Source organism: Musca autumnalis, unplaced genomic scaffold, assembly GCF_047663935.1.
Source record: "Musca autumnalis isolate F117 unplaced genomic scaffold, ASM4766393v1 scaffold_4, whole genome shotgun sequence".
Lineage (NCBI taxonomy): Eukaryota > Metazoa > Arthropoda > Insecta > Diptera > Muscidae > Musca > Musca autumnalis.
In genome coordinates this window covers 86,903,124-86,928,177 of record NW_027411977.1, presented here as the reverse complement: position 1 = coordinate 86,928,177, position 25,054 = coordinate 86,903,124, and the positions used below count along the sequence as shown (strand labels likewise).

General features: G+C 37.4%; 1 protein-coding gene and 1 long non-coding RNA gene across 2 annotated transcripts; one reads left to right on the top strand and one right to left on the bottom strand.

Annotated features, from left to right (window-relative positions):
- Positions 1-2,758: 2,758 nt before the first annotated feature.
- On the bottom strand, positions 2,759-8,455 carry LOC141402991 (uncharacterized). The gene is made up of 2 exons (XM_073985122.1): positions 8,444-8,455; positions 2,759-3,073 (listed from the first exon to the last, which is right to left on the bottom strand). The coding sequence occupies exons 1-2, from the start codon at positions 8,453-8,455 to the stop codon at positions 2,759-2,761; spliced, it is 327 nt and encodes a 108-aa protein (XP_073841223.1).
- A 15,759-nt stretch (positions 8,456-24,214) lies between these two features.
- Positions 24,215-25,054, top strand: LOC141404315 (uncharacterized). Its single transcript, XR_012412986.1, has 3 exons — positions 24,215-24,468; positions 24,527-24,640; positions 24,711-25,054. It is a non-coding gene; the product is annotated as an uncharacterized lncRNA (long non-coding RNA).

The following is a 25,054-nucleotide window of genomic DNA, read 5'->3' as shown; positions in this document are numbered from 1 at the left end:
ATACCCCCAACGAAGACTTAATACCAAATTTCAGCCATTTCGGATGGATATTGGGGCCACAACCTTCAGAATACTAGAAATCCGGAGATACCGTTCTAAGGGGGCTATACGAAGACGTGGACCTATACCGAGAAATTTCACGTGGAATGTTTTATACCCCCAACTAAGACAAAATGCCAAATTTTAGTCATTTCGGTGGGATATTGAGGCCGCAACCTTTAAAATACCGAAAATCGGGAGGTACCGTTGTATGGGGGCTATAAGAGGACGTGGACCTATACCGACAAATTTACGGTGGAAAGTTTTATATCCTCATCTAAGACTAAATACCAAATTTCATTCATTTCGGTGGGATATTCAAGCTACAAATTTCAACATACCGAAAATCGGTAGATACCGGTCTATGGCGGCTATATGAAGACGTGAACTTATACTGACAAATTTCAGGCGGAAAGTTTTGTACTCCCAACCACAACTCCCAACAAGCCACAACCTTCAAAATATAGGAAATCGGGAGGTACCGTTCTATGGGGGGCTATATGAAGATGTGGAGTTGTAAGGTTTCATACTGCTAACGAAGACTTAATACAAAATTTCAGCCATTTCGGTGGGATATGTAGATCACAAATCCTTCAATATATTTTTGCATATGCTCATTTTATGCAAATATGTAAAAATATATCAAAATATGCATGATATGCAAAATATGAAAAAATATGCAAAAATTTCTAGGACTAACTCGCTTTATTTTGTAATAATACGATTTTCTGTCTGCTCAGTTTTCTCTACGACCATCCTATCCATATATGCATTTGCATAAGATTCCGCTGTCTAGTGATAAGTTAAATATTTACAAAGCTGTCTCTTTTAATTTCTTCTATCTGAGAAATCTAAAAGTGTCCACTGAACATACTGGTCGATGATGCCCTGATTCCGATCACTAACTACCCCAAGATGCTGGTTGCAATGTACGACAGCATGATTAAGTCGTAGGAATAAGGCTGCCAATACTTGGAGTGCTGACAAAGGAACCTTGTTGACCTCTTATAAAGCAATAGGCCGGTCTGTGCGCCGACAGTGTGATATGCAAATGTTAGCAGTACACAGTGAAAGAATATTCAAACCTCCAAGAATGCCTGGGTACTGCAAAAGGTTGCCTCTTGACGGTACCAGTGGACCATCTTCATGAGGAGGCGAAGATTTTACCTCTGCATAAACAAAACAATAGTACGTGATTGGCCGAGTAAAAAAGCGAGAACCTCTAGATCAACGAGCCTATCAGACAGCATTCATACTTTGGCAGTTACACAGGTAGTTCAAAGATATAGTGTGAATGACGTACTCGGAGAACACCCCCTCATCTATCGCAGCAGAAGTACTCAAGCTGTCAAGGCAAACACGAGTAGATTTGGCACAGTTAATTAGCTCAAAAAATGGTGGAAACTACAATCGCGGTGCTTTAAAAGACGTTTAATGGATCTATGTGTCGTCAACATAAATGCATGAAGACATAACTCCATAAAATCAAAATTAGTTTTTTGATTGAATTTGATACATAAAGCTTAAATACACACCTTGGCCAAATTTCAAGCGATTTAAAAATAGCGGTTCTATTCAAAAAATTCCTAAAGACGTAACTCCATACGACACTATTCAGCACTGAAAATGCAAAAAACTTCTAGTATTCATTTTTTTGAAAGTACATATTGAGACTACAAAAACCCTACTAGGGTTTTGTCCTGTTGGATCCAGTTCGGATTTTATGGTCTCATCTAAAGCGGGCTAATACTACAATTTTTTTGCATTTATCGGGTCTTTATCTCAAAAACGAATAGGAATTTGACCTTGCTGTCATTACTGTTCTTCTACTATTGCGCTAAATTTCGATATAAAACCAACAAGGAATGGATCATAGTCGGGCGGACCGTCTGTATAATTCCCAACACCACCACAATTCCAATATAATTTAGCGAAATTGTTTCTCGACCAAATTGCATGACATTTTTACAAGTTTCATCAAAATATCTGTCCCATTTTGGGTTTGGTGCCTTAAATACATGACATCGACTGAAAATATAAATGAGAATTGAAAAAATATTGTGTTTGGCGCACCCAACCGGCCAAACATATATATTCTGAACCGATTTCAATATATGTTGGCAAACTTATTTCTAGTCCGCAGTTGGTGATATTATCCAAATGGCATCAAACTTGGAATGAACTGGTAAAATTTTCTCTTCGATTGGACAATAAATGTGGCCTTTAGAGAAATTTCGTGAAAATTCACCTTTGATCCCATACAAATTACTATTGAAACTTTTTGAAAACGTGTAACATATTCCGATTGTGCTTAAATTTTAGCAATCTTAAAATCTAACAAAACTAAACACTTTGGGGGTGCCGCATAAAAAAACCGGCATCGATTTTTCCCTTTGAGTTAAAACCAGTCTAGTGACCATAGATGATAATGGTATTAAAAGTTTCTTTTGCCTTAAATTATAGTAACAGAGAGAAGAAGTCATCCTAGACCCCCCATTTGGTATACCAACTGTCATACCTCGACAAGAGAATGCGATTAAGCTATGTGTAACTGTCCGTCCTTCCATTAAATTTTAACGTGATCAGGACATTAATTTAGGTAACTGTTCATGACAACGATGGTTAAGAATGTTTAGTACATACTTTAAAAGAAACAACGAGTTTTATCTTTCAGTCTATCACTTTGTTTAGCAATTTATTCAAATTCATATTCTCTGATTTACTTTTTCAACAAAACTGGAGCAGCGGCGAAGGTGGTGGCTACGGGAGCAGCATAGGTGGCGGGAGCAACGGCATAGGTGGAAGGGAAGGCAGCAGAGTGGGCAATGGTGTGAGCATTGTAGCTGGAGGCATAGGGGGCAACATAGGAAGCACTGCCGACAACAGCGTTGTAAGCCAATGGAGCGGAGTAAGCCAAAGGAGTGGAGTAAGCCAAGGGAGTAGAGTAAGCCACTGGAGCGGTATAAGCCAAAGGAGCAACTACACCGGGTTTAGCGGCAGCAACAGCCAAGAGAGCGAAGAAGCAAACAGCGATCTGAAAAATGTATAGAATTTATAAATTAGTGTAATTAAAAACATTTAACAGTGTTTGCAATTAACTTACGAATTTGAACATTTTGTTTAGGTTTGGAGTTGTGTTTGTTTTGATTGACAATATAAAATTGATACTAAACCATTACTAATCTGCCACTTTTATACATAAGTCGACCGAACATTGTCAAATTCCAACACATAATTAATATGTAAGACGCATGCTCTAAAGGTTAATCACAAATTACCTACTAACACATTGGTACACATATATGTACGTGTTAAAGTAAATGTTATTGACTATTGTTGTTTGTGGTCAGCCCGGAATTGTTAATGTTAGCATTATTGTCAAAACGTAAGCAGGTAATAGGCTTCAAACCACAGCGTTTTTTTTACAAAATGAATATTATTCTCTTCTTGACAAATAGAGTTTTAATATTTTTGGATGTTATTTTGCATTTTGAGTTCTGAGTGAATAAACTACCTCCTTGCAAAAAATATTCAATATAGATCCAGGTTTAGGTATAGCCGCCATATAAATGTACCTCAGATTTTCGGTATTTTGACAATTTTAGCGAAATTATCCAACTGTAATTTGGCATTTTGAGTTCTGAGTGAACCAAATACCTCCATGCAAAAAATGGCCAATATCGGTCTACTTTTAGGTATATCCCCATATAAACGTACCTCCCGATTTTCGAAATGTTGACGATTTTACCCACATTTTCCAACCGATATGGCTGTAATTTTACATTTTGTGTTCTGAGTGAGCAAACTACCTCTTTGCAAAAAATAGCTGTGTTCCTTTACTTACCTGAGGTTACAATTTTTCCCATTTGTTACCATTTTTAACCTGCAAAGCGTTCCTTAACCCCGAAAAGTGGCAAAACTGGAAGCAATTTTTAAGAGAGTGAGATGGGAGAGAGATCGAAAATGGCTTTCTCTTCTACCACAGGCTACCAGCAAAATTTCTACAGGTAGAAAATGGCAGAACTGATTTTTCGACTTTTGTTTGACGATTATTTCACAAAATGGACGAAAAACCGAATAAAAAGTCGAACACTGACAACACTAAATTAAAAACTTTGAAATGAAAGACGAAAATTGATTTTTTTATGTTTCTTTTTGACATTGCTGCCAGATATACAATTTTTCCGTTCCTCTACTTTTCTGGTAAAAATGTTCATGAGAGAGCAATTTTGAGCAATTTTGAACTTTTCTCTTTTACCACCCTTACCATTAAAAATGTAAAGGAACAAAGCTAATGTTTAGTATAGGTCCAAGTTTAGGTATAGCTCCCATATAAACGTACTACAGCTGTATAGTTCATGAACGAACTAGTTCAATTGAACGATTCATTGAATAGAGCGTATGAACTAGATCAGTCGATATAGTTCATTATAGTTCAATAGTTCACTGAATTATAATCAGTCGGCGACCGTACGATCAACATGTCGTTTACATATGCTTAAAGTTACGCCGTCCTCAGTGTTAAGGCCGCCATCAGACCATCTGCTTTTTCACATGTATGACATCAGATGTTCTGTATATTAGGATACCCAAAGTGACAACATACATGTGAAAAAGCAGATGGTCTGATGGCCGCCTAAGTGATGCTTTCGTAATGTGATGAGTTTGTTTACGTTTTGGATCAAGGTACAATGAATAGCTATGCGTTTGATTGAACAATTATGATCCGAATGATTGAATTGGACATGTATTCTTGTTGTATGAAAATTTGAAATGAAAAATATTTACTTTATATTTTTTTTCATTTGACAGTTTTCTCCTTTATAAATATTTTCATTTCACATTTTCATAGAAACAGAATTGAGCCCCTGGAAAGTGAACTATGAACTAGATTACTGAACTAGTTCAGTTAAAAGAGCTGAAGTATTGAACTAGATCTTTCAAATGAACTAGATTGTACAACTCTAAAACGTACTTCCAGATTTTCGGAATTTTGAAGATTTTACAGGCGTGGTATAAGAGGAATAACTTAGGGGGTGGCAGATGGGGGCAGCTGAACTTTTTTAATCGTAAACCGGAGACTTTCCCCTGCATTCTAAAAAAAATTTCGAGACTCACAAATGCTCACAACATTAGTAAAACTCAACATAAATTAATAGTAATTAAATTAAAACAAGTAAGCAAAGGCTATAGTCGGACGGGGCCGACCGTATGATACCCTACACCACAACCTGTAGGAATTAGCTATGTGCAACCGCCTTCCACGCTGAATGTCCGAGTTCGATTCCCATCAAATTGTCTACGGTGGCAAAATACCCCTTAGTAATGTTGGCGATAAATCCCTGAGTATTTCAGCCATGAAAAACGTCATTACAAGTGGCAACTTAGGACACGCAGTTCGGACTCGGTGATAAAAACTAGGTCACATATCAATAACTTAATATGAATCCATTGATATAATAGAAGCTTCCCTTGTCTTTACTGGGATGTTTGTGGAAAAATATATAAATTATACATTTCTAAAAATTGTTGAAATTGGAAAATTCACATTGATTAGCCCCTCCTGCTACGTCTTCAAATTGTCTTTGAATATCAAGTTCCATTTTGGAATACACCGAAAATATATATATATATATATATATATATATATATATATATATATATATACCATGCAATTTGGTGTATTTGATAATTGGGAAAATTGCGAGTTTATTGAAGATCTATCGTCCAAAAATTGTGCACTTGTACCTCAAATGTGCTTCGAAAATAGTTCATTGTGGGCATATATTGTGATATCAAAAATATTTATACCGGTAGAAATAACTAACAATGAATAGAAATTCATAAATTTTGCATGCAAACAAATTTACAAATCCCAAAATTATTCATATTCAATTACACACCAAAGAAGATAGTATAAGTCAGCTGTATAAAATATATTTATTTTGTAACACGAGTTTGCTTCAAAATACGTGGAATCTGTAGGTATCGTAATATGGGGCTATACCAAATCAATTTTAGTAAGTTAACTTCTGAGTTTTGGAAAATTTTGAGAATTATTTTTTCAGATTTGTAATTTTAGTTGGAGCCGGCAGGGGTTTTTGGAACTTCTGGACTATTATAGGGAAAGAACCTTCTTCAAAAAAAAAAAAAAAAAAAAAAATAAATAAAATAAATAAATAAATAATAATAATAATCAAATAGATCCGATACGGGACCTCAAATTGCACTTTTCCCAAATTTTGTGTGGGATGTACTCGAAGGACGGACCGATATAGTCCATATTCCAACCTGATACATAACTGGATGAAAAATACGATGTGTAAAGTTTCGACCAATCAGAAAATCCCCTTGGGAGTTATTTTGCGGATTTGCGTCGCAAGTACAATCTGCTGAAAAAAATTCAAAACGATTCGAGAGAACTCTTAAAATTCGCTTTTCCGAATTTTGTGTGGGAGGTACCCTAAGGTGTGGACCGATATAGTCTTATCCGATATATATGTGGAAGGAATAACAATATATGGAAAGGTTGGAGCAATTATCGTTCACACAATTTTTCGAAAGCAATTTTGAACTTTTTTGGGGGAGGTAATGACCGACATAGCCTACACTCGAACTTAAACAAAGCTTGGGCAAAACATTTGGTTCTAATCGGTAGATCCATTCGAGAGTTATCGTGCGCAACAGCCAGGTAGACATTAAGAGAGACAGATGAACGGACAGGGCTAATTAGACTCCAAATTGTCTGAAACGAATTTCGTCCAAACATACTTAAGTTCTAAAACCAATATTTCGATGAGACGCATCTTTATACCCTCAGCATTTATGATAATGAGGGTAAATACACTTTCATACGGGCAAAATGTGCCTCATCGAAATAATGGTTTTAGACCCCAAGTATGTTTGGACGAAATGTGTTTCAGACAATTTGGATTCGATTTAGCAATGTCCATCCGTCTGTCTGTCTGGCTGGTGCGCACGATAACTCTCGAACGGATGGACCGATTTGGTCCAAAATTTGGCTTTCGTAATATTTTGTCCAAACTTAGTTTAATTTCGAAGATGGGTTATATTGGTCCACTCCTTCCGGTACCTCCCGCACAAAAGTTCGAAAATGTTCGGAAAAGTTGTGCCCACGATAACTCTTGAAGAAAGTAACCGATTTGATTCATACTTTGCAAATAGTGTAATTTCTACTAGACTTAGATGAGTTTCCAATATGGATTTAATCGGTCCACTCCTTCGCGTACCTCCCACACAAAATTTCGGATAAGTTCAGATTAGGCCCTGCTCTCGAATCGTTTTGATTTTTGTTGCAACAGCTTGTATTCACTGCCCCACATACGACGGTACAAGTTTCATCAGGGGCAAGTCCATACTTCCTGAGAAAATAGCCTGAAAGGCGTAAAAAGTCCCTATGACACCGTGTATAGTGGTTGGAGCGCAAGATAACTCTCGAACGGACCTGCCGATTCGGTCGAAAATTTGACCTTCGTAATATTTTGTCCAAACATAGTAGAGATCCGAAGATAAGCCATATCGTTCAACTCCTTCAGGTACCTCCACCACAAAAGTTCAAAAATGTTCGGAAAATTGTGTGTGTAATCCATACTTTCCACATCCTAATATTTCTACCAGATATAGATCAGGTTCAAATATGGACTTTATTTGTCAACTCCTTCGGGTACCTATCACACAAAATTTCGGATAAGTTCACTTTAACACCAGCTCTCGAATTACTTTGATTTTTGTTTAAAGCGATTTGCATTCGCTACCTCCATTACCGCGGAGGGGCAAGTCCATATTTCTTGGGAAAACAGCCCAAAATGTGTCACTACATGTGGCGGTCGGAGAGCACGATAACTCTCGAACTGTTCAACCGATTCGGTCCAACATTTGGTCTTAGTCATATTATATCCAAACTTAGTTTCATGGGGCAATACCGGTCCACAACTTCCGGTACTTCTCCCCATTATTTAAAAGATGTAACTAAAATGCTAGGACGATATCACTTAAATGGGCCAACCAATTTGGTCCAAACTTTGGATCTCCTAATATTTTGTCAAAATTTTGTTTAACTTCTAAAATGGCCCATATCGGTACTCCCTAAGGGTACCTGACCTACAAAAGATCGGCATTTTTGTGTTATTGCAGTTAATTCCTAATCCACATTTCTGTCGGCAAGTTCAAATGTCCAAAAAAGACCACAAAATTCTGAAGAGACCTTAAATACATTCGATCTGTCCGGAGGTGAACGTTTCACTTCACATAGGCTAAGGGTATATATCTGTTGGCAAAGCCGACTGACACTTTTTTACTTGTTTTGTATCCCTCATGCTGCAATATTTGTATACAAAAACCAATTTGACAACTGAACTGAAAATTTCTCTGTCATGATAGAGACGATTTTTAGCATGGGAAGAAATTGTGGTTATCTACACAAAACCCATTATATATTAAGCAGTAAGCCCGTTATCTACCAGACACAGGGGAAAGGTCAGTAGTTATTATTCCATATGTAGGCTACTTTGCTGGTATATGCCCTACAGGAATTAAAATATGGACCAAAAATAAAATTTGTATATTTTTCATACAAAAAAAGCTGTATATTAAAAATTTTCACAATTTTCACACAAAAGTTCTGGTCGATTTAAACCTCTAAATATTATCTGATCGGCATCTAAAATTGAAAGCTACTTCTTTGTCATATACTTTTACCATATTTAAAATTTCGTGGCTACTGTCGGACTATTATTGCGACCTACAGAGCCGCTACAAAATTGGATAAAAATTATATTTTTGGTCCATTTCATCCGCTAAATATTTCACGATCATCCAACATAAAACGGTATCTATTCTGGTCTGAACCCGACCTCTATGCAAAATTTCGTGACGATCGGTCCATAATTGCTGCCTGGAGTTTGATTACAATTTATAATGGACAGACGGACGTACGGACACACATCTCAAAATCGCTTTATCTCGTCGAGATATGAAGATTGGTATACCACATTGGGGGTCTCCGACGAATATTTCGCGGTGTTACATGAATTTTTACCAAAACAAACTTATAATACCCATTCCACATAGTGGTGTAGGGTATAAATAACAGAAAAAGTCATTTATAAAGAATTTATTTTTAATGAAGTTAGAAAACGAATTATGAATTTGTTTTTTCGTTTCATTTTGAAAATTGCACATTTACCTCTCCAATTTTTTATAATTTTACTCATAACCTACGAATGGTTTGCGGATGTATTTTTCGTTTGCGGATGTAAGGCTGGATGTTAAAAGTTTGATATGTTAAGAGAATATTTATTTAAATTTTTTCAATTTGAAATACGTTTTGTAAAATATATGATGTAAAATACCACCAAAACAACATGAAGTAAGTATTTTAGAGTTTCATAATGATCTGAAGAATTGCTGTGAACTTTATTTGGAGGATTTTTGCAGAAGGTTACTTGGTTCAACTCCAAATAGTTTAGCTGATACTGATCAGAATTTCAGAAACTACGTAAAAATTTCCATGTTTTAACGATTTTGATGCCTTAGATGGAGTTTTTCTTATGTGGCCTGTTTAAAAGATAATTTCTACCATTTTAGGGCTACAATATTTGCAAAGACAGCAAGGTCAAATTCCTATTCGTTTTTGAGATAAAGACCCGATAAATGCAAAAAAATTGTAGTATTAGCCCGGTTTAGATAAGGCCATAAAATCCGAACTGGATCTGACAGGACAAAACCCTACTAGGGTTTTTCTGGTCTCAATATGAACTTTCAAAAATGCATACTAGAAGTTGTTTGCACTTTCAGTGTTGCATAGTGAAATATAAATGAAGTTTAACAGAATTTGTATTTGGTGCACCAAATATCTCAAACCGGCGAATATATATGTATATCGTCACCATAAATGCCCGAAGACGTAGCCGACATGAAAATCGAAATTCGTTTTTTGACGTAATCTGATACATAAACCTAAATTGTCAAGCTTCTACGTTCAAAAACAACGATGCTATTCAAGAAATGGCATTTCGGAAAATGGGATAATATTGCAGATTGTGTTGTAATGGAGAATCTCAAAACTAAGCACTTCAGCGGTTTTGGTTTCACTACTAATTCCCCTTCGTATATGATAGATACCCAGCAAAAATCCTCATTACAAACCTCCTTTCCCACCCATTATTTTAACAAGGGCATGTCGCGCGAAATGTCTGGTTATTTTGTAACCACTGAACAAAGCAGATTGTGACCACTGAAATAAGTAGATACTGAGTAGATTCTGACTACTTATTTCAGTGGTTACAAAATAACCAGATATTTCGCGTGACATGCCCTTGTTAAAATAATGGGTGGGAAAGGTGGTTTGTAATGAGGATTTTTGCTGGATAATATCCCATATACTCGCCTTCATAAGATTAGTATTAGATAATACAGTTTTTAATTTTATAACGTTTTTTGCTTCTCCTGTAAAGTTTTGGTTTTGTGGGTTACGTCTTCGGGCATTTATGGTGATGATATGATAGCTATATCATAATATCCAAATATGAACCGATTTTAATACAATTTCGCAAACTAATTTCCAGTTTGAATTCGTTAACATTTCCTAAATTTCATTAAAATTGGGCAGATTTTGGTTGTTTATTGCACCAAATACGTCAAATCGGGCGAAAATATACATAAGAGCTATATCCAAATCTGAACCGATTTTCACCAAAAGCAATAGCGTTCTTCCTACGACTTAGAAAGTGATTCTATATATATCCCTAGAAGGTACTATGAGTCGTTCTCCTTTCCTTTTGTATGTTACATACAAATTCACAAAGACATAATACCCCTTACCACAATGTGGCACTGTTCTAAAACCTTTTCAAGGAATCATCATGAAAGTATATTTGCTTACTATGATAAGCACCAAAGATCTACAGCTTAATGGTCCAACAACCCATCTTAAGCTTTTCACCATATAAAGCAGCTGGACCAGACCAGATCTTCCCGGCTTTACTACAGAGGGAAGTGGACATTATTGCATCCAAACTGGTCGGGATCTTCAATGCATGCTTAAAACTTGCATACATTCCTATAGCCTGGCAGGAGGCAAGGGTAGTCTTTATACCCAAACCTGGCAAGGCAAGTTATGCTACACCAAAATCTTATCGACCGATAAGTTTATCTTCATTCTTACTCAAAACAATGGAACGGACAGTCGACACCATGATAAAGAGTAAGATCCCCAACGATATGCTTAAATTCAAACAACATGCATACGTTAAAGGCAGATCAGTGGAAACCGCATTGCATGAGGTAGTACACCACATAGAAAGAACCTTCGAAATGAAAATGTACACGCTTACTGTATGCATCGACATCGAAGGCGCTTTCAATAACGTAAGCACCGAGACACTTTTCCACTCCTTAGACGAGTTTCAGGTAGACAGGGCCTTAAGGAACTGGATAAACCACATGCTAAGGAACAGATGGATAAGCTGCGGGCTATACGACGTGAAAATAAGAGACAAAGTTGAACAAGGAACGCCACAGGGAGGGATACTTTCACCTCTGTTGTGGGTTACCACCATAAACAGTCTCTTGAGGACCCTAACCGCAGACGACGTTATAATACTTCTGAGGGGAAAGAATCCGAATAAACTCTGTCGAAGAGCAGAAACGGCTCTAAAAATTGCTTTTAACTGGGCCAGGCCGAGAGGTCTGAATGTCAACCCGAAAAAAACAGAATTATGTCTATTCACTAGGAAAACGAAAATGGGACACTACGAGGAACCAGTTTTTCTAAATAAGACAATAAATATCTCTTGTACAGTTGTACAGTTAAATATCTAGGAGTAATTCTGGATAGGAAACTTAAATGGAAAGACCATATACAGGAAAGGGCCAACAAGGCCCAAACATGTTGGTCAACCTGCAGAATGGGGGTTCAATCCTAGGATGATACACTGGTTATACAGAAGCGTAATTAGACCAATTCTAACGTACGCGTCTGTGGTATGGTGGACAGCCATGGACAAAAAATGCAATGTGGAAATATTGCAAAAGGTCCAAAGAACATGTTGCCTAAGCATTAGCGGAGCAATGAGGACCACACCGACTAGGGATTTAGAAACAATTTTGTTTGTACACCCAATAGATATTCAGGTAAGGTATGAGGCAGCCATCGCAGCTCCAAGGCTAAAGTCGATGAGCGAGTGGATCGAAAAGAGCCACCAAACATACCACCAAAACATATTAAAGGTCACAACGGGTGAATCTATAAATCAGGTAGTATCGGACCGTATACCTGAAACTAGTGAAGTCGCCTTGTGTGAAGTGTCAATACCTGACAGAGACATGTGGATCGGGGGAGCTCTAGCACAGATTCCCGCTGGAAGCTGTGGGTTTACGGATGGTGCTGTGCTAGGGGGGAGAACCGGACTGCGTCTTTATATAATGAAACCGGAAACGGAAATCTCCCTCCGTCTGCCGGATCATAACACGATCCTGCAGGCGGAACTCCGGGCGATAACAGAGTGTCTGCTTTGGTTTGATACTCACACAAGGCCTACCACTGTAAATATCCTTACGGATAGCAAAGCAGCCATTAGAGCTATATCAACCAAGACAGTGAAATCTAGAACTGTCTTGGAATGTATTAAATCTATAAATAATTACTCTCAACACGGTAAGGTAAACATTATAGGGGTACCAGGGCATACCGGGATTAGGGGTAATGAAATAGCAAACTCCTTGGCAAAACAAGCCAAGGAGCAACCCACGGTAAGTCTAGAAAACGCAAAACCGTTTAAAGCTACGCGACTAGAACTAAAGACATGGGCAAAAGATGAACACATATCCCTCTGGAGTAGTGAAGAGAAGGGAAAAAACACAAAAATCCTATGGGGAAACCCAGACGAGGACAAAACAAAAGAATTACTTTTACTAAGTAAAAAAGATATTAGTAGACTGACAGGAATCCTTACAGGTCACCTAGGTCTAAAAGCGCACCTGCACAAAATCGGATGTGCAGAAAACAGTGAATGCAGAGCATGCGGAGAGGACGACGAAACGTTGGAACTTTACTTCTGTCATTGTCAAGCCTTCACAAATCTGAGAAACCAGTTACTAGGGAATGCCATTATACCAGGACTCGACCAAATTAGGACAATCGAGTTCAAAAAGATCAGAGACTATGTAAATAGGACAGAGATTCTAGACTAAGTCAAAAAAGATAATCTTCCATAACCCAAAATTAGAGCGCACAACAGGCCTACGTATGGCTTAAGTGTATGTCCACATGGGCATGTGGTAATCTAGTATCACCCCTCTTTTCAACCTAACCTAACCTAACCTAACCTACTATGATAAGCAATAGAATTAGAAAATAGAGGGTAAAATTGAAATTGCAACCAAAGAGAAAATATAAAAGTTAAAAAGCGTATAATTCGTGAATTTTTTAAATTCAGTTAAGGCGCTTGCGCTTTCCGGATACTGCGAGTGCATCTCTATCAATATGTATGGATTCTTCCATGTTTAATTCAGTGACCAAAATGTTCCGTCAGTTGCATCTTACTATTCAAAAAACGTTCAAGGGGGTAAAAATTGCGCGATGTGCATATGCTTGTAAGACGAATCCGATTTCAGTGGCCACCTACTAAAAATCAAGAACTGCGGATGTGCCACCAGATTCCATTTTGGGTTACATACTAATATTACTCCCGCATCTCTGTAATTTATGACACCAAATCATAATCATTATCGCGTATAAAGGATTCCATTTATGTAAAAAATAATAAAAGAAAATTACCGTTCAATGGACAAAATATATTTTTGCAGATTTTCCTACTTTCAAGTTATCTATATCCGTCACTTTAGTTTATGGATTCGAACACGGAAAGGTTCATTAGATCCGTTAAAAAAAGTAATTACGCGGGGTTCAAGGGTATCTGTATAAGGGTGAATATTGCGAATAGATTTGTTTTGGGGGTCGAAAACGGCAAAGTACGAAAATGGGTTTAAAAAATATTTTTCGGCTGATACTATTTTATAAGACAATTTTATGCATAAATTAGCAACGGGCCATGTATATTTAAGGATTTTTCCAACCCACGGGAATGACATAGACCCACGGAAATGATATTCAAATATTAAATTTTGTAAGATTAATTTGTCTGTTCATTGTTTTAATTATCTTTAGCCTTGACTTTGAAATCGGTATATAGCTCCCAAATACAATTTAACATATTCACAGTGGGTATCTATCATATAGTTCGGCCCGGTCGACATGATCCTTTCCTTATTGACTATTTATTTTTCCTCTGCATTTCTACTTTTTCTTTATGATTCCATGTTGTATTTGATGGTTTGTTTAAAAATCCTATTACAAATTTATTTAATAATTATCATAGCTTGAATAATCTCAAATTTACCTTAATTATATACAAGATAATGAGTCCACGGTAATGATGGAAACGTGACTATTCTTGGATTTAAATGTGGAAATCTTAAAAATTCTTCTTTTTACAAAATATAATATAATTCAATGAACGCTTAAAAAATCAATACACCATTACCATAAATTTGTAAATTATAATATAAATAACGGAAAAAATACTCCCACGGGAATGACAAATTTTGGGGAACATGCACAAAAAACACTAAACACTTCAACAGTTCTCAAACAACTGTTTACAGCAACGGTTTAAAGCATTTTTTTTGTTAATAAACACATTGGCGCACGGGAATGACAAAAAATAGGGACACAACTAAAATGTCTCAAAATCATAATTAAAAAAATTAAATTACATTTATGAAGATAAAATATTCTTCTAGAATAACTCTGCGTACTTCATTTATATAATATATTCTGAAATATTAATAAATAGCAGTGTTGTTTTGAGCACAAAACGACTGGGGGACGCGCCACGATATTTGTACCTTGCGACCATTTTTTCATATAAATATGTAGAATATTTTATTTTGATTTTCGAGCCTTGTTTAAGGACATTTTGTTGTACTTATTCCGTTTTCTAAGAATTTAATTTTTTTCAACATTTTTAACCCTAAATGCGTCGGGACACAGAAACAAGTCTTTTCGCAATATTCACCCATAACAGTTGCAGATTTTAAAGTAAAAAAATATTTTTTTTGAAGAAAATTTACGCACCAATTTTCGAATTTGGACTCTTATTACTAGGTTCTACAATCCTGCATATAGTCACGAGCTCTACAATCATACTTATAGTTGTAATAACGAGCTTGCCAGAAATAGATTTCATTTATAGGTATTTTTGTTTGTTTTTGAGCAACCATCAAACAGAAATCTGTGTTGAGATTTGTTGTCTGACAAATTTCTACAGCGCCATCTTCTGGCTAATTTTTTAGAGCTTTTGCCAGCTATTAGGTGGTTTGATGGAAGTAAAAAAAATGTTTCTCGGCCATTTTGTCGACCTAGGCACTTTGGAAAAGGTTTGCAGTAGTAAAGAAATATTCAGTCATATTCAGTAATTTTTTTCATTTGATTGCTGTGGAAAATCAAAAAAAAAAAAAAAACCTTATATTTTCTTTAAAGACCAAAAGTCCATTACCTTTGGTACATGTAAGTCCGAGATAAAATAAGTAATATAGTTCCTAAAATAAATTTGTCATAATCTTTAGATTTTTACGAGTGGCGTTTAACATTTCGATATAAACGTTCTACAACCGGCAAATCCCAATCATAATTGTCTTAATTATTTTATATGAATATGATGGTGCCATATCGTGAATACGGTAATGAATGCAAAACCTCATCCATTTATTCTCATTTTAATTGAGAGTTCTTTTTATTTCATTTCATTAGATTTGGCACCAAATGCCTAATGGTAGCTACTCCAAGCAAAAGAAATACAAAATACTGTTGTTCTATTCCCCCATTTGGATTAATGATTTACTCATGTCGATCAGCATCGGTCATTCCGCTTTACCGTTTACTGTGCATTGTATGTTTAGTGTGGTCATCTGATACGAATTAAATCCTCAAAAGTCTAAAGTTAAAAGCCGAAATATTTCCTAATCTATTGCTGACCGAATTACGAATATCCCAATTTTAAATTGAATCATTGTGGAAACTATAAAAGCTACACGGAAATTTGTGATTACCACCTGAACCTGAGCTGTGAACTAAATAACTATTGGGAGCAACAACAAACTACGCTCTGAGGGGCTTGAAACTAGTGAAAGCGGGATAATTATCATTAAGTATAATTTTAAGCTAAAAAAAATGGATCATATATATGTATATCGTGTGAATAGTTATCAGCAAATGTGCTTCAAGTGATATCTGATTAAAGTCCGTAAGTGAGTTTCAGCTCAAAAAGATTGAGAAAGTTATTATTACGGTTATCAAGAAGTGTTAAACGTGTTACAATTGCATATTCTAAGACTTAGCCAACGAGTTTTTATTCCAAAGTCATTTGAAGTTCAGGTGCTGACAATTGATTACACAGTGTATGGCTTTATTAAGTTCACATTTATTTTTTCTTTCTGCCTTATGGTTTCATCAAACGTATAAACACACAACCCAGATATACAATTATCATTACCTACATAGGTCATGACATACATACATACATGGCATTTCTAACTTGTAATAAAAAATACTGGGTTCTGTGCTACGCTAAATGTTGTAACAGCTTAGCTAGCAGTGATAAGCGTGTTGCTAATTTCTGGATATGAAATGTTTAGCAACATTGTTGACAACTGAGAGAATCACTCTTCGACAAAAGCAAAGAAACAACGACCAGCTGTTCTCAGTGAAAGGCCTTTCGACGAGGGAGCTACGGTACCAACACAAAACTGTGAGTAAATTAAAATCTCTTGATGTGTTTTATCTGAGACGAAAGAAACCTGTTTTTTTTCCTTTATTTATGATCTCAGTCAACAATGCTAGATTAGACATTTGATCTTGTTTTGTTTTCGTAGATATTAAGTCTGAATACCTGAGATACATTAATGTGAGTCTCGAATTTTATATTTAAGTTATATTGTCTCATAGTAACATTTAATTAATTATTGGATTATTTTTTCGATCTGGCACTGCAAGGCCACTAATGAAATTATCGGAATTAATAGGGGTGTCTTTTTACTTACTAAATGTTGCTGAAACATTTTTTTCAGCAACTTTTCCTTTATACAACTGTCAAAATCTGCAACATTAGTAATAATTATTACTAATTATCACGTAAAAAGACACAGCTAATATTTATTACATTGGCGAGCCTTATGTTGCTCCAAATGCTACTGTTTAGCTTACACTGCTATTACGTCAAATGAATTTAGTCAGTAATTTTACCCTAGTTTCTATGGATAAGTTTGGATTGTTACTCAATAAAATTATGATGTCTATCGGCATGTAAACAGTTTCTGAGTCTGGTTCCTTAGTGTAGTAGGGCAAGGGAGGTATTTATGAGTAGGGAATCACAGCTAAAACCTATTATTAAATGGATATGACAGGTTGTGATTAGGTTGGGAGGGCGTATTGGACACGTACCATCTAGTTGTCCTGGTTGGTCATAGCGGAAATATTCTTTTAATCTATCAATCTTTTCTTTAAATCTATCGGTAAATGAAGAGCACATACTTTAAAATAATATCGTGTAGCTGAAGGAGAGGCATGAAGCTCTAAACCAGAGACGCGCTGTCTTTGCAAAGAAGTATAGTGAGGGCGCCCACTGAGTTGTTTTTGCATTTGCTTCTCTCTCTCACGTACAGTGTACGTGTAAATAAACAAACGATGAATATCATGTGGTTGTTGTTTTCTTCACCAATGCATACACATATGCTGTAGTATTGATGGAAATATTATGGGCGACGCTGCTCTAAACCCACCCCGTTATGACGAGTAATAAGGCCGGAAACCAACGTGCTCCTGCTTCTTGAAAATGCTTTTAATTCCATCCCCTTCCTATAAATTAGTTGTATGCTACATAATATATTATTTTTGGCGCCCAGACGTGGAGCCCGAATAATAAACATACCCAACAACAACAACATTTTAAATGCTCGAATCTCTTTGAGTTTGATAGCATATTATGATTCGGCTCCTAATAAAATTTTATTGACACTTTCCTTTTCTATTTCCCTGTTTAAACAATCTATATCTTTTGCTGTGGGATTTTTTCAAAATTATGGATATTTGAAGAATCGATTATACATCATTTCTTTTACACCGATTTTTGGAGAATTCCTCCCTTATTATCTATCGGAGATGTTATTATTTTGGTTTTAGTCTGGTAGGAATGCAGTTTCTGGCGAATTTAGCTGGTTCTGACCGCAGATTTGAACAAATTTATTAATGTCTTTCATCAAGAGATTGGAAAATTGGAACAGGAATTGATTCCACTCCAACTTGTGCCTATTTCTTGATTTCTTCTGTATTTCTATGTTTCTGTTATGACTTATTTTTTCGAAGTAAATTGCCTCGCCTGAATACTTTGGAATCAGACTCATAGAACATATGTATATTGTTTAAAAACACATAAAATATTATCTTCAAGAAATTTGATTTTTTCCTGGAAGTAAAATTTCGTGTCGTGAGATATTTTGTTTAAGGATTACAATTTTAATACAAAGTTTTTGCGCATTCTCCGATCGTTGTTCTTTATTAAGAATTATAGCACTCTAAATATACTAACATTATATTTTTTGTGAAAATTTCTCCTGGGTTATTTTTTTCTTGATTTTTATACATCACTTTATGGGGGTTTGTATCATATTCATGTGTTAGGGGAAATTACATTTTTCTCTGGAATTACTTCTAAAACTATTCCTGGTTTATCAGCCGTTGCTTATCGTTGCTTATTACATCCATCAGTCTAAATATACAGGACTAATAGCATAATTTCAGGGTTAAGGTAGCTCATTGCTGATTCATGTCTTGTGTGTAGAAGTGATTTTGGAAAAGTTTTTGAAATTAAGAATATCAATAAAGAGAATCAACCTGATTCTTATGTGATTTATCGGAAGGAAACTTTAATCAATATATTTATATTTTTGGACATTTGCGAATACCAATTAATTGTTGATAACTCTATATGATCATTGTTACATGATGGCCACAGGTGGTGAAGATATCCCTTTCACTTCGGGGAGTGAGCAGCATCCAATTTGCAACGGGTGCGATGAGCCTATCACTATAAGTTCCTCGTTACAGAGAACAGCTTGTTCCCACATTTTTCATAAAACTTGTCTAGATATTAGTATCAAAACCAGGCCTTTCTGCCCTGTCTGTAATGCCAGAATTATTACCGAGCCTCAGACTCCAGCCGCCTTACAGCCAAGGACAAGGTCGCAGATTAAAGCTGCAGCTACTGCTACCTTATCCGATAAGCCTACTACCTCTCAAGTCCCCGCCAATGCACTTAAGCCTGCAGAAAATAGTGATGTTTTGTCCACGGATATAATAAAAGAGCTGGTGGCGAATATCGTTACTGCTGAGTTGTCATCCTTTAGAGCCCAGATGACACAAATGGTGGAGACAAGTATTTCAGCTAGTTTATCTACTGCGCCTCCAAATCGCCCTCAACAGTTCACAACTCCCCCCCAGCATATGCCTACACTTCCGGCCGTAGAGGAACAGACGTTTAGAGAATTGTTTGGAATTGCTCGTCATAGTGAATCGAACAATGTTAATAGGGGGCAGTCGAACAATGTAAATTCGGGATTGAATATGTCAGGATTTGCAAGCCATGCTTCCTCTGATCTCTCATCGCGGCCCGATAAAGTGCTTCAAATTATGTCTAATTGGAAGCTTAAATTTAATGGTGGGTTGAACGGGTTATCGGTTGATAATTTTATTTACAGAGTGGAAGCGTTGACTGGGCAGACTTTACAGGGCAATATTGACCTGTTGTGTGGCAACGCCAGCTCCCTTTTCGATGGTAAAGCCAACGACTGGTTTTGGCGATACCATCGCTCTGTACCGACCATTCGTTGGAATGAGCTCTGTAAAGCACTAAGGGAGCAATTTCAGGATTCGAGAACGGATTTAGATATCCGAGAATTAATTAGGGAAAGGAAACAAAGGCCAAATGAAACATTTGATTCTTTTTATGACTCAATTGTAGCACTGACTGATCGGCTTCATACGCCGCTTCCGGATAGCACTCTCGTTGAGATTCTGAGGAGGAATCTTCTCCCAGAAATACAACACGAAATTTTGAACATCGAAATAAAGTCCTTGCAATCCCTAAGGGACACCTGCAGACGTAGGGAGTTTTTCATGGAGGACATGAAACGTAGGCATGGTTTTACAGTTTACAAACCAATGTCCACTGGCAGGAAAATTGCGGAATTGGATGTGGAAGAAGTAGATGTTGGGGACCATCAGAATTTTTTGCCTGAAGAATTATCAGCAATTAGTTTGGTGTGCTGGAACTGTAACAAAAATGGACACAGGTATCAGGAATGCCTCTCTGAACGAACCATATTTTGTTATGGTTGCGGTGCACCTGACACCTATAAACCCAACTGCCACAAGTGTAAGTCAAAAAACTTGAAGGGGGGCGCCCCAAGGAGCGCGATACTTCCCCACAGGACATTGGATTCGGAGTAACAATCCTTAAGAATCCTTTCTCCTATGCAACCGGCCAAAACAAACCAACCAAAACACCAATTTTGTCAACTGAGTTTTCACAAGCTAAATTAGAAACACATAATAAGGACATTCAACAAGGACATTCTCGTTTTAAACCACTTCATATCCGATTGAGAGAGTATAAAATAGCCAGGGAGAGGATCTTCAACGAAAGGCAAAGCAACAAAACACGATCTTCTATACGAATGAAATCATTCTGGAATAAAGTCAAGGATTTTAAAAGGAAGCTTGTATGTTCCGTTTTTGATGATCGTTCCGATGTCAGACCTTATGCGGAAGTGGTCTTATTTGGGGGAAAAATGCTAGGTCTCCTAGATACGGGAGCGTCGATTAGTTGCATTGGTGCTAGTGCGGCCCAGAAATTCCTCTCTTCTAACTTCCCCTTTAAAAGGTTACAATCCACGGTTCGTACCGCGGATGGTAGAAGACAAGAAGTAGTCGGTTTTGTGGAGACGAGTATTACTTTTAAAGAGGGTGAACAGCCAATAGACATCTTTATTATACCTAGTTTGGACCGCGATCTTTACCTAGGTATTGATTTTTGGGAAAAATTTAATTTACTGCCGGCCGAGTTTCGACGAAATAGTTCTATTTCGTCACATAGAGTTTCTGAAGTTTCTAGTCAAATTTCTTTAACGGAAATCCAGAAACAACGGTTAAACCATATTATAAGTTTGTTTCCCTCGTTTTCGAAGGAAGGTCTTGGAAGAACCGACATCCTCTGTCATAGTATCGACACAGGTGATGCCAGACCAATCAAACAGCGTCATTTTCCGGTGTCACTAATTTATGAAGAAGTAGACAGGATGATTGCACTGGATGTAATCGAAGAGTCCAACAGTGCTTGGTCTTCTCCCGTCGTACTTCACAGAAAGCCCGGCAAAAACAGGCTATGTTCAGACAGTAGGAAGTTAAATTCTGTTACCGTTGGCGACGCGTACCCCCTCCCACAAATCGATGGAATTCTTAGTAGACTTCCAAAGGCCGAATTTATCACGAGTCTGGATCTGAAAGATGCCTTTTGACAGATCCCATTGGACCAGAAGTCTCGAGAGAAGACGGCATTTACAGTCCCGGGGAGGCGCCTGTATCACTTCAAGGTCATGCCATTCTGGCTATGCAATGCCCCTCAGACCATGTCCCGGCTGATGGACAAAGTGATACCGGCGGACCTCAGGACGGAAGTGTTCGTCTATCTTGACGATCTTTTGGTCATTTCGGGATCTTTCGAGAGGCATCTTGAAGTTCTCAGGCGGGTGGCTAAGAAAATTCGAGAATCTGGACTTACGATAAATGTCGAGAAGAGCCATTTCTGTGTCCCGGAGGTGCGATACTTAGGCCATATTGTGGGGAACGGGGTAATCCGTACTGACCCGGAAAAGGTATCGGCCATTACCGAGTTTCCTCCGCCCCGATCGGTTAAACAAGCCCGAAGATTTCTGGGAATGACCGGATGGTACCGGAAGTTTATTAGGGACTATGCGACGATTACCACACCCATCACTGACTTGTTACAAGGAAAGAAAAAGTTTGTATGGACCGAATAAGCCCAAAAGGCTTTCGAGGTTTTAAAGTCACATCTGAGCTCAGCCCCTGTCCTGCACAGCCCTAACTTTTCACAGCCGTTTTATATACACTATGATGCTAGCAGGACAGGATTAGGAAGCGTATTGGTTCAGAAGAATGCGGAGGGTGAAGAGATTCCTATCGCCTTTATGTCGAGGAAACTCAACAAAGCCCAACGCAATTATTCAGTTACCGAACAGGAATGCTTAGCAGCAATGCTAAGCGTTAAAAAGTTCAGACCCTACGTCGAAGGACATGAGTTCACAATAATTACTGACCATGCATCATTAAAGTGGCTCATGTCCCAGACGGATCTGAGTTCAAGGCTGGCTCGATGGGCATTAAAACTGCAGGGGTACAAATTTAACATTCAGCATAGGCGTGGAAGTCTGAACATAGTCCCTGATACCCTTTCAAGGGCCAATACCGATGATCTGTCTGCTCTTTGTTGCATCTCGGATGTGGAGAATGACTGTGGCTTTTTCGTAGACTTGGAGTCTGTTCATTTTAAATCAACTGAATACCTTGACTTATTGGCCAAAATTGAGAAGAACCTTGACAGTATGCCCGATCTGAGAATAGTGGACGGATTCATATATCGACGGACTGAGCACGCTAACGGGGATCAGATTCACGACGACCAGGTTTGGAAGTTGTGGATACCTCGCGATTTAGTTCCTGACATTTTAAGGAAAGCCCATGACCACCCTCTATCTTCACATGGTGGTATCAATAAAACGCTGGCAAGAATTCGAAAGTTTTTCTATTGGCCCAATTTAGTAGTCGACGTTAAAAATTACATAAATGGGTGCGATGTATGCAAGTCCACAAAACATCCGAATACGGTTCTCCGACCACCTATGGGCCGGACTTCAGAAACATAAAGATTTTTCCAAAAACTCTATGTCGATTTTCTTGGACCATATCCCAGATCAAGATCTGGCCATGTAGGAATATTTATCATTTTAGATCACTTTTCTAAGTTCCCGTTTCTAAAACCGGTGAAACGATTTACGGCTGATGTAGTGGTTAACTATATGGAATGCGACATCTTCCATACGTTTGGAGTCCCGGAAACTATAGTTTCCGACAACGGCTCGCAATTCCGATCAAATGCCTTTAACCAATTGCTAAAGCGTTATGGGATACAGCATGTTTACACTGCCGTACACGCTCCCCAATCAAACGCATCGGAGCGTGTAAACAGATCGGTGCTAGCCGCTATCAAATCTTACGTGAAGCCCGATCAAAAGAATTGGGACGAGCTCCTAAGTAGCATATGTTGTTCCCTGCGGTCTTCATCTCATTCAGCCATTGGTACTAGCCCTTACTACTTGGCCTTCGGGCAAAATATGATAACCAATGGGGCAACGTATTCGCTTCTTAGGCAGTTGGAGATGCTGGAAGATCGTGAAGTACGATTCAATAGAGATGACTCCAGGAATATTATGGCAAAAAGAGCCTCACAGCTCATGGACAAACAGTATAGCAGAAACGAGAAGTCGTACAATTTGCGATCTAGGGATGTAGCCTATAGGGTTGGCCAGGAGATTTATAGGCGCAATTTTAGACCAAGCAATTTCGAGCAAGGCTTTAATGCCAAATTAGCCCCTACTTTCGTAAAAGCCCGCATAAGAAGAAAAATTGGGAATTCGTGCTACGAACTTGAGGATCTCCAAGGAAACTTAGTCGGTATCTATCATGCTAAAGATATACGGCAATGAGGTACTTTGGTTGTGTAATGTTCTTATAGTTTGGCAAGCGGTATCATCCTCGGTTATGCAACGGACATTCCCGAAGTCTGATTTTGGCGGGGGGGATGTAATAACGAGCTTGCCAGAAATAGATTTCATTTATAGGTATTTTTGTTTGTTTTTGAGCAACCATCAAACAGAAATCTGTGTTGAGATTTGTTGTCTGACAAATTTCTACAGCGCCATCTTCTGGCTAATTTTTTCGATTAACTTGGCTATTTATCAGCTATTTGGTTGTTATCCCTTTTATTGATTTCTCCCTTTGCTATTTAGAGCTTTTTCCAGCTATTAGGTGGTTTGATGGAAGTAAAAAAAATGTTTCTCGGCCATTTTGTCGACCTAGGCACTTTGGAAAAGGTTTGCAGTAGTAAAGAAATATTCAGTCATATTCAGTAATTTTTTTCATTTGATTGCTGTGGAAAATCAAAAAAAAAAAACCTTATATTTTCTTTAAAGACCAAAAGTCCATTACCTTTGGTACATGTAAGTCCGAGATAAATAAGTAATATAGTTCCTAAAATAAATTTGTCATAATCTTTAGATTTTTACGAGTGGCGTTTAACATTTCGATATAAACGTTCTACAACCGGCAAATCCCAATCATAATTGTATTAATTATTTTATATGAATATGATGGTGCCATATCGTGAATACGGTAATGAATGCAAAACCTCATCCATTTATTCTCATTTTAATTGAGAGTTCTTTTTATTTCATTTCATTAGATTTGGCACTAAATGCCTAATGGTAGCTACTCCAAGCAAAAGAAATACAAAATACTGTTGTTCTATTCCCCCATTTGGATTAATGATTTACTCATGTCGATCAGCATCGGTCATTCCGCTTTACCGTTTACTGTGCATTGTATGTTTAGTGTGGTCATCTGATACGAATTAAATCCTCAAAAGTCTAAAGTTAAAAGCCGGAAATATTTCCTAATCTATTGCTGACCGAATTACGAATATCCCAATTTTAAATTGAATCATTGTGGAAACTATAAAAGCTACACGGAAATTTGTGATTACCACCTGAACCTGAGCTGTGAACTAAATAACTATTGGGAGCAACA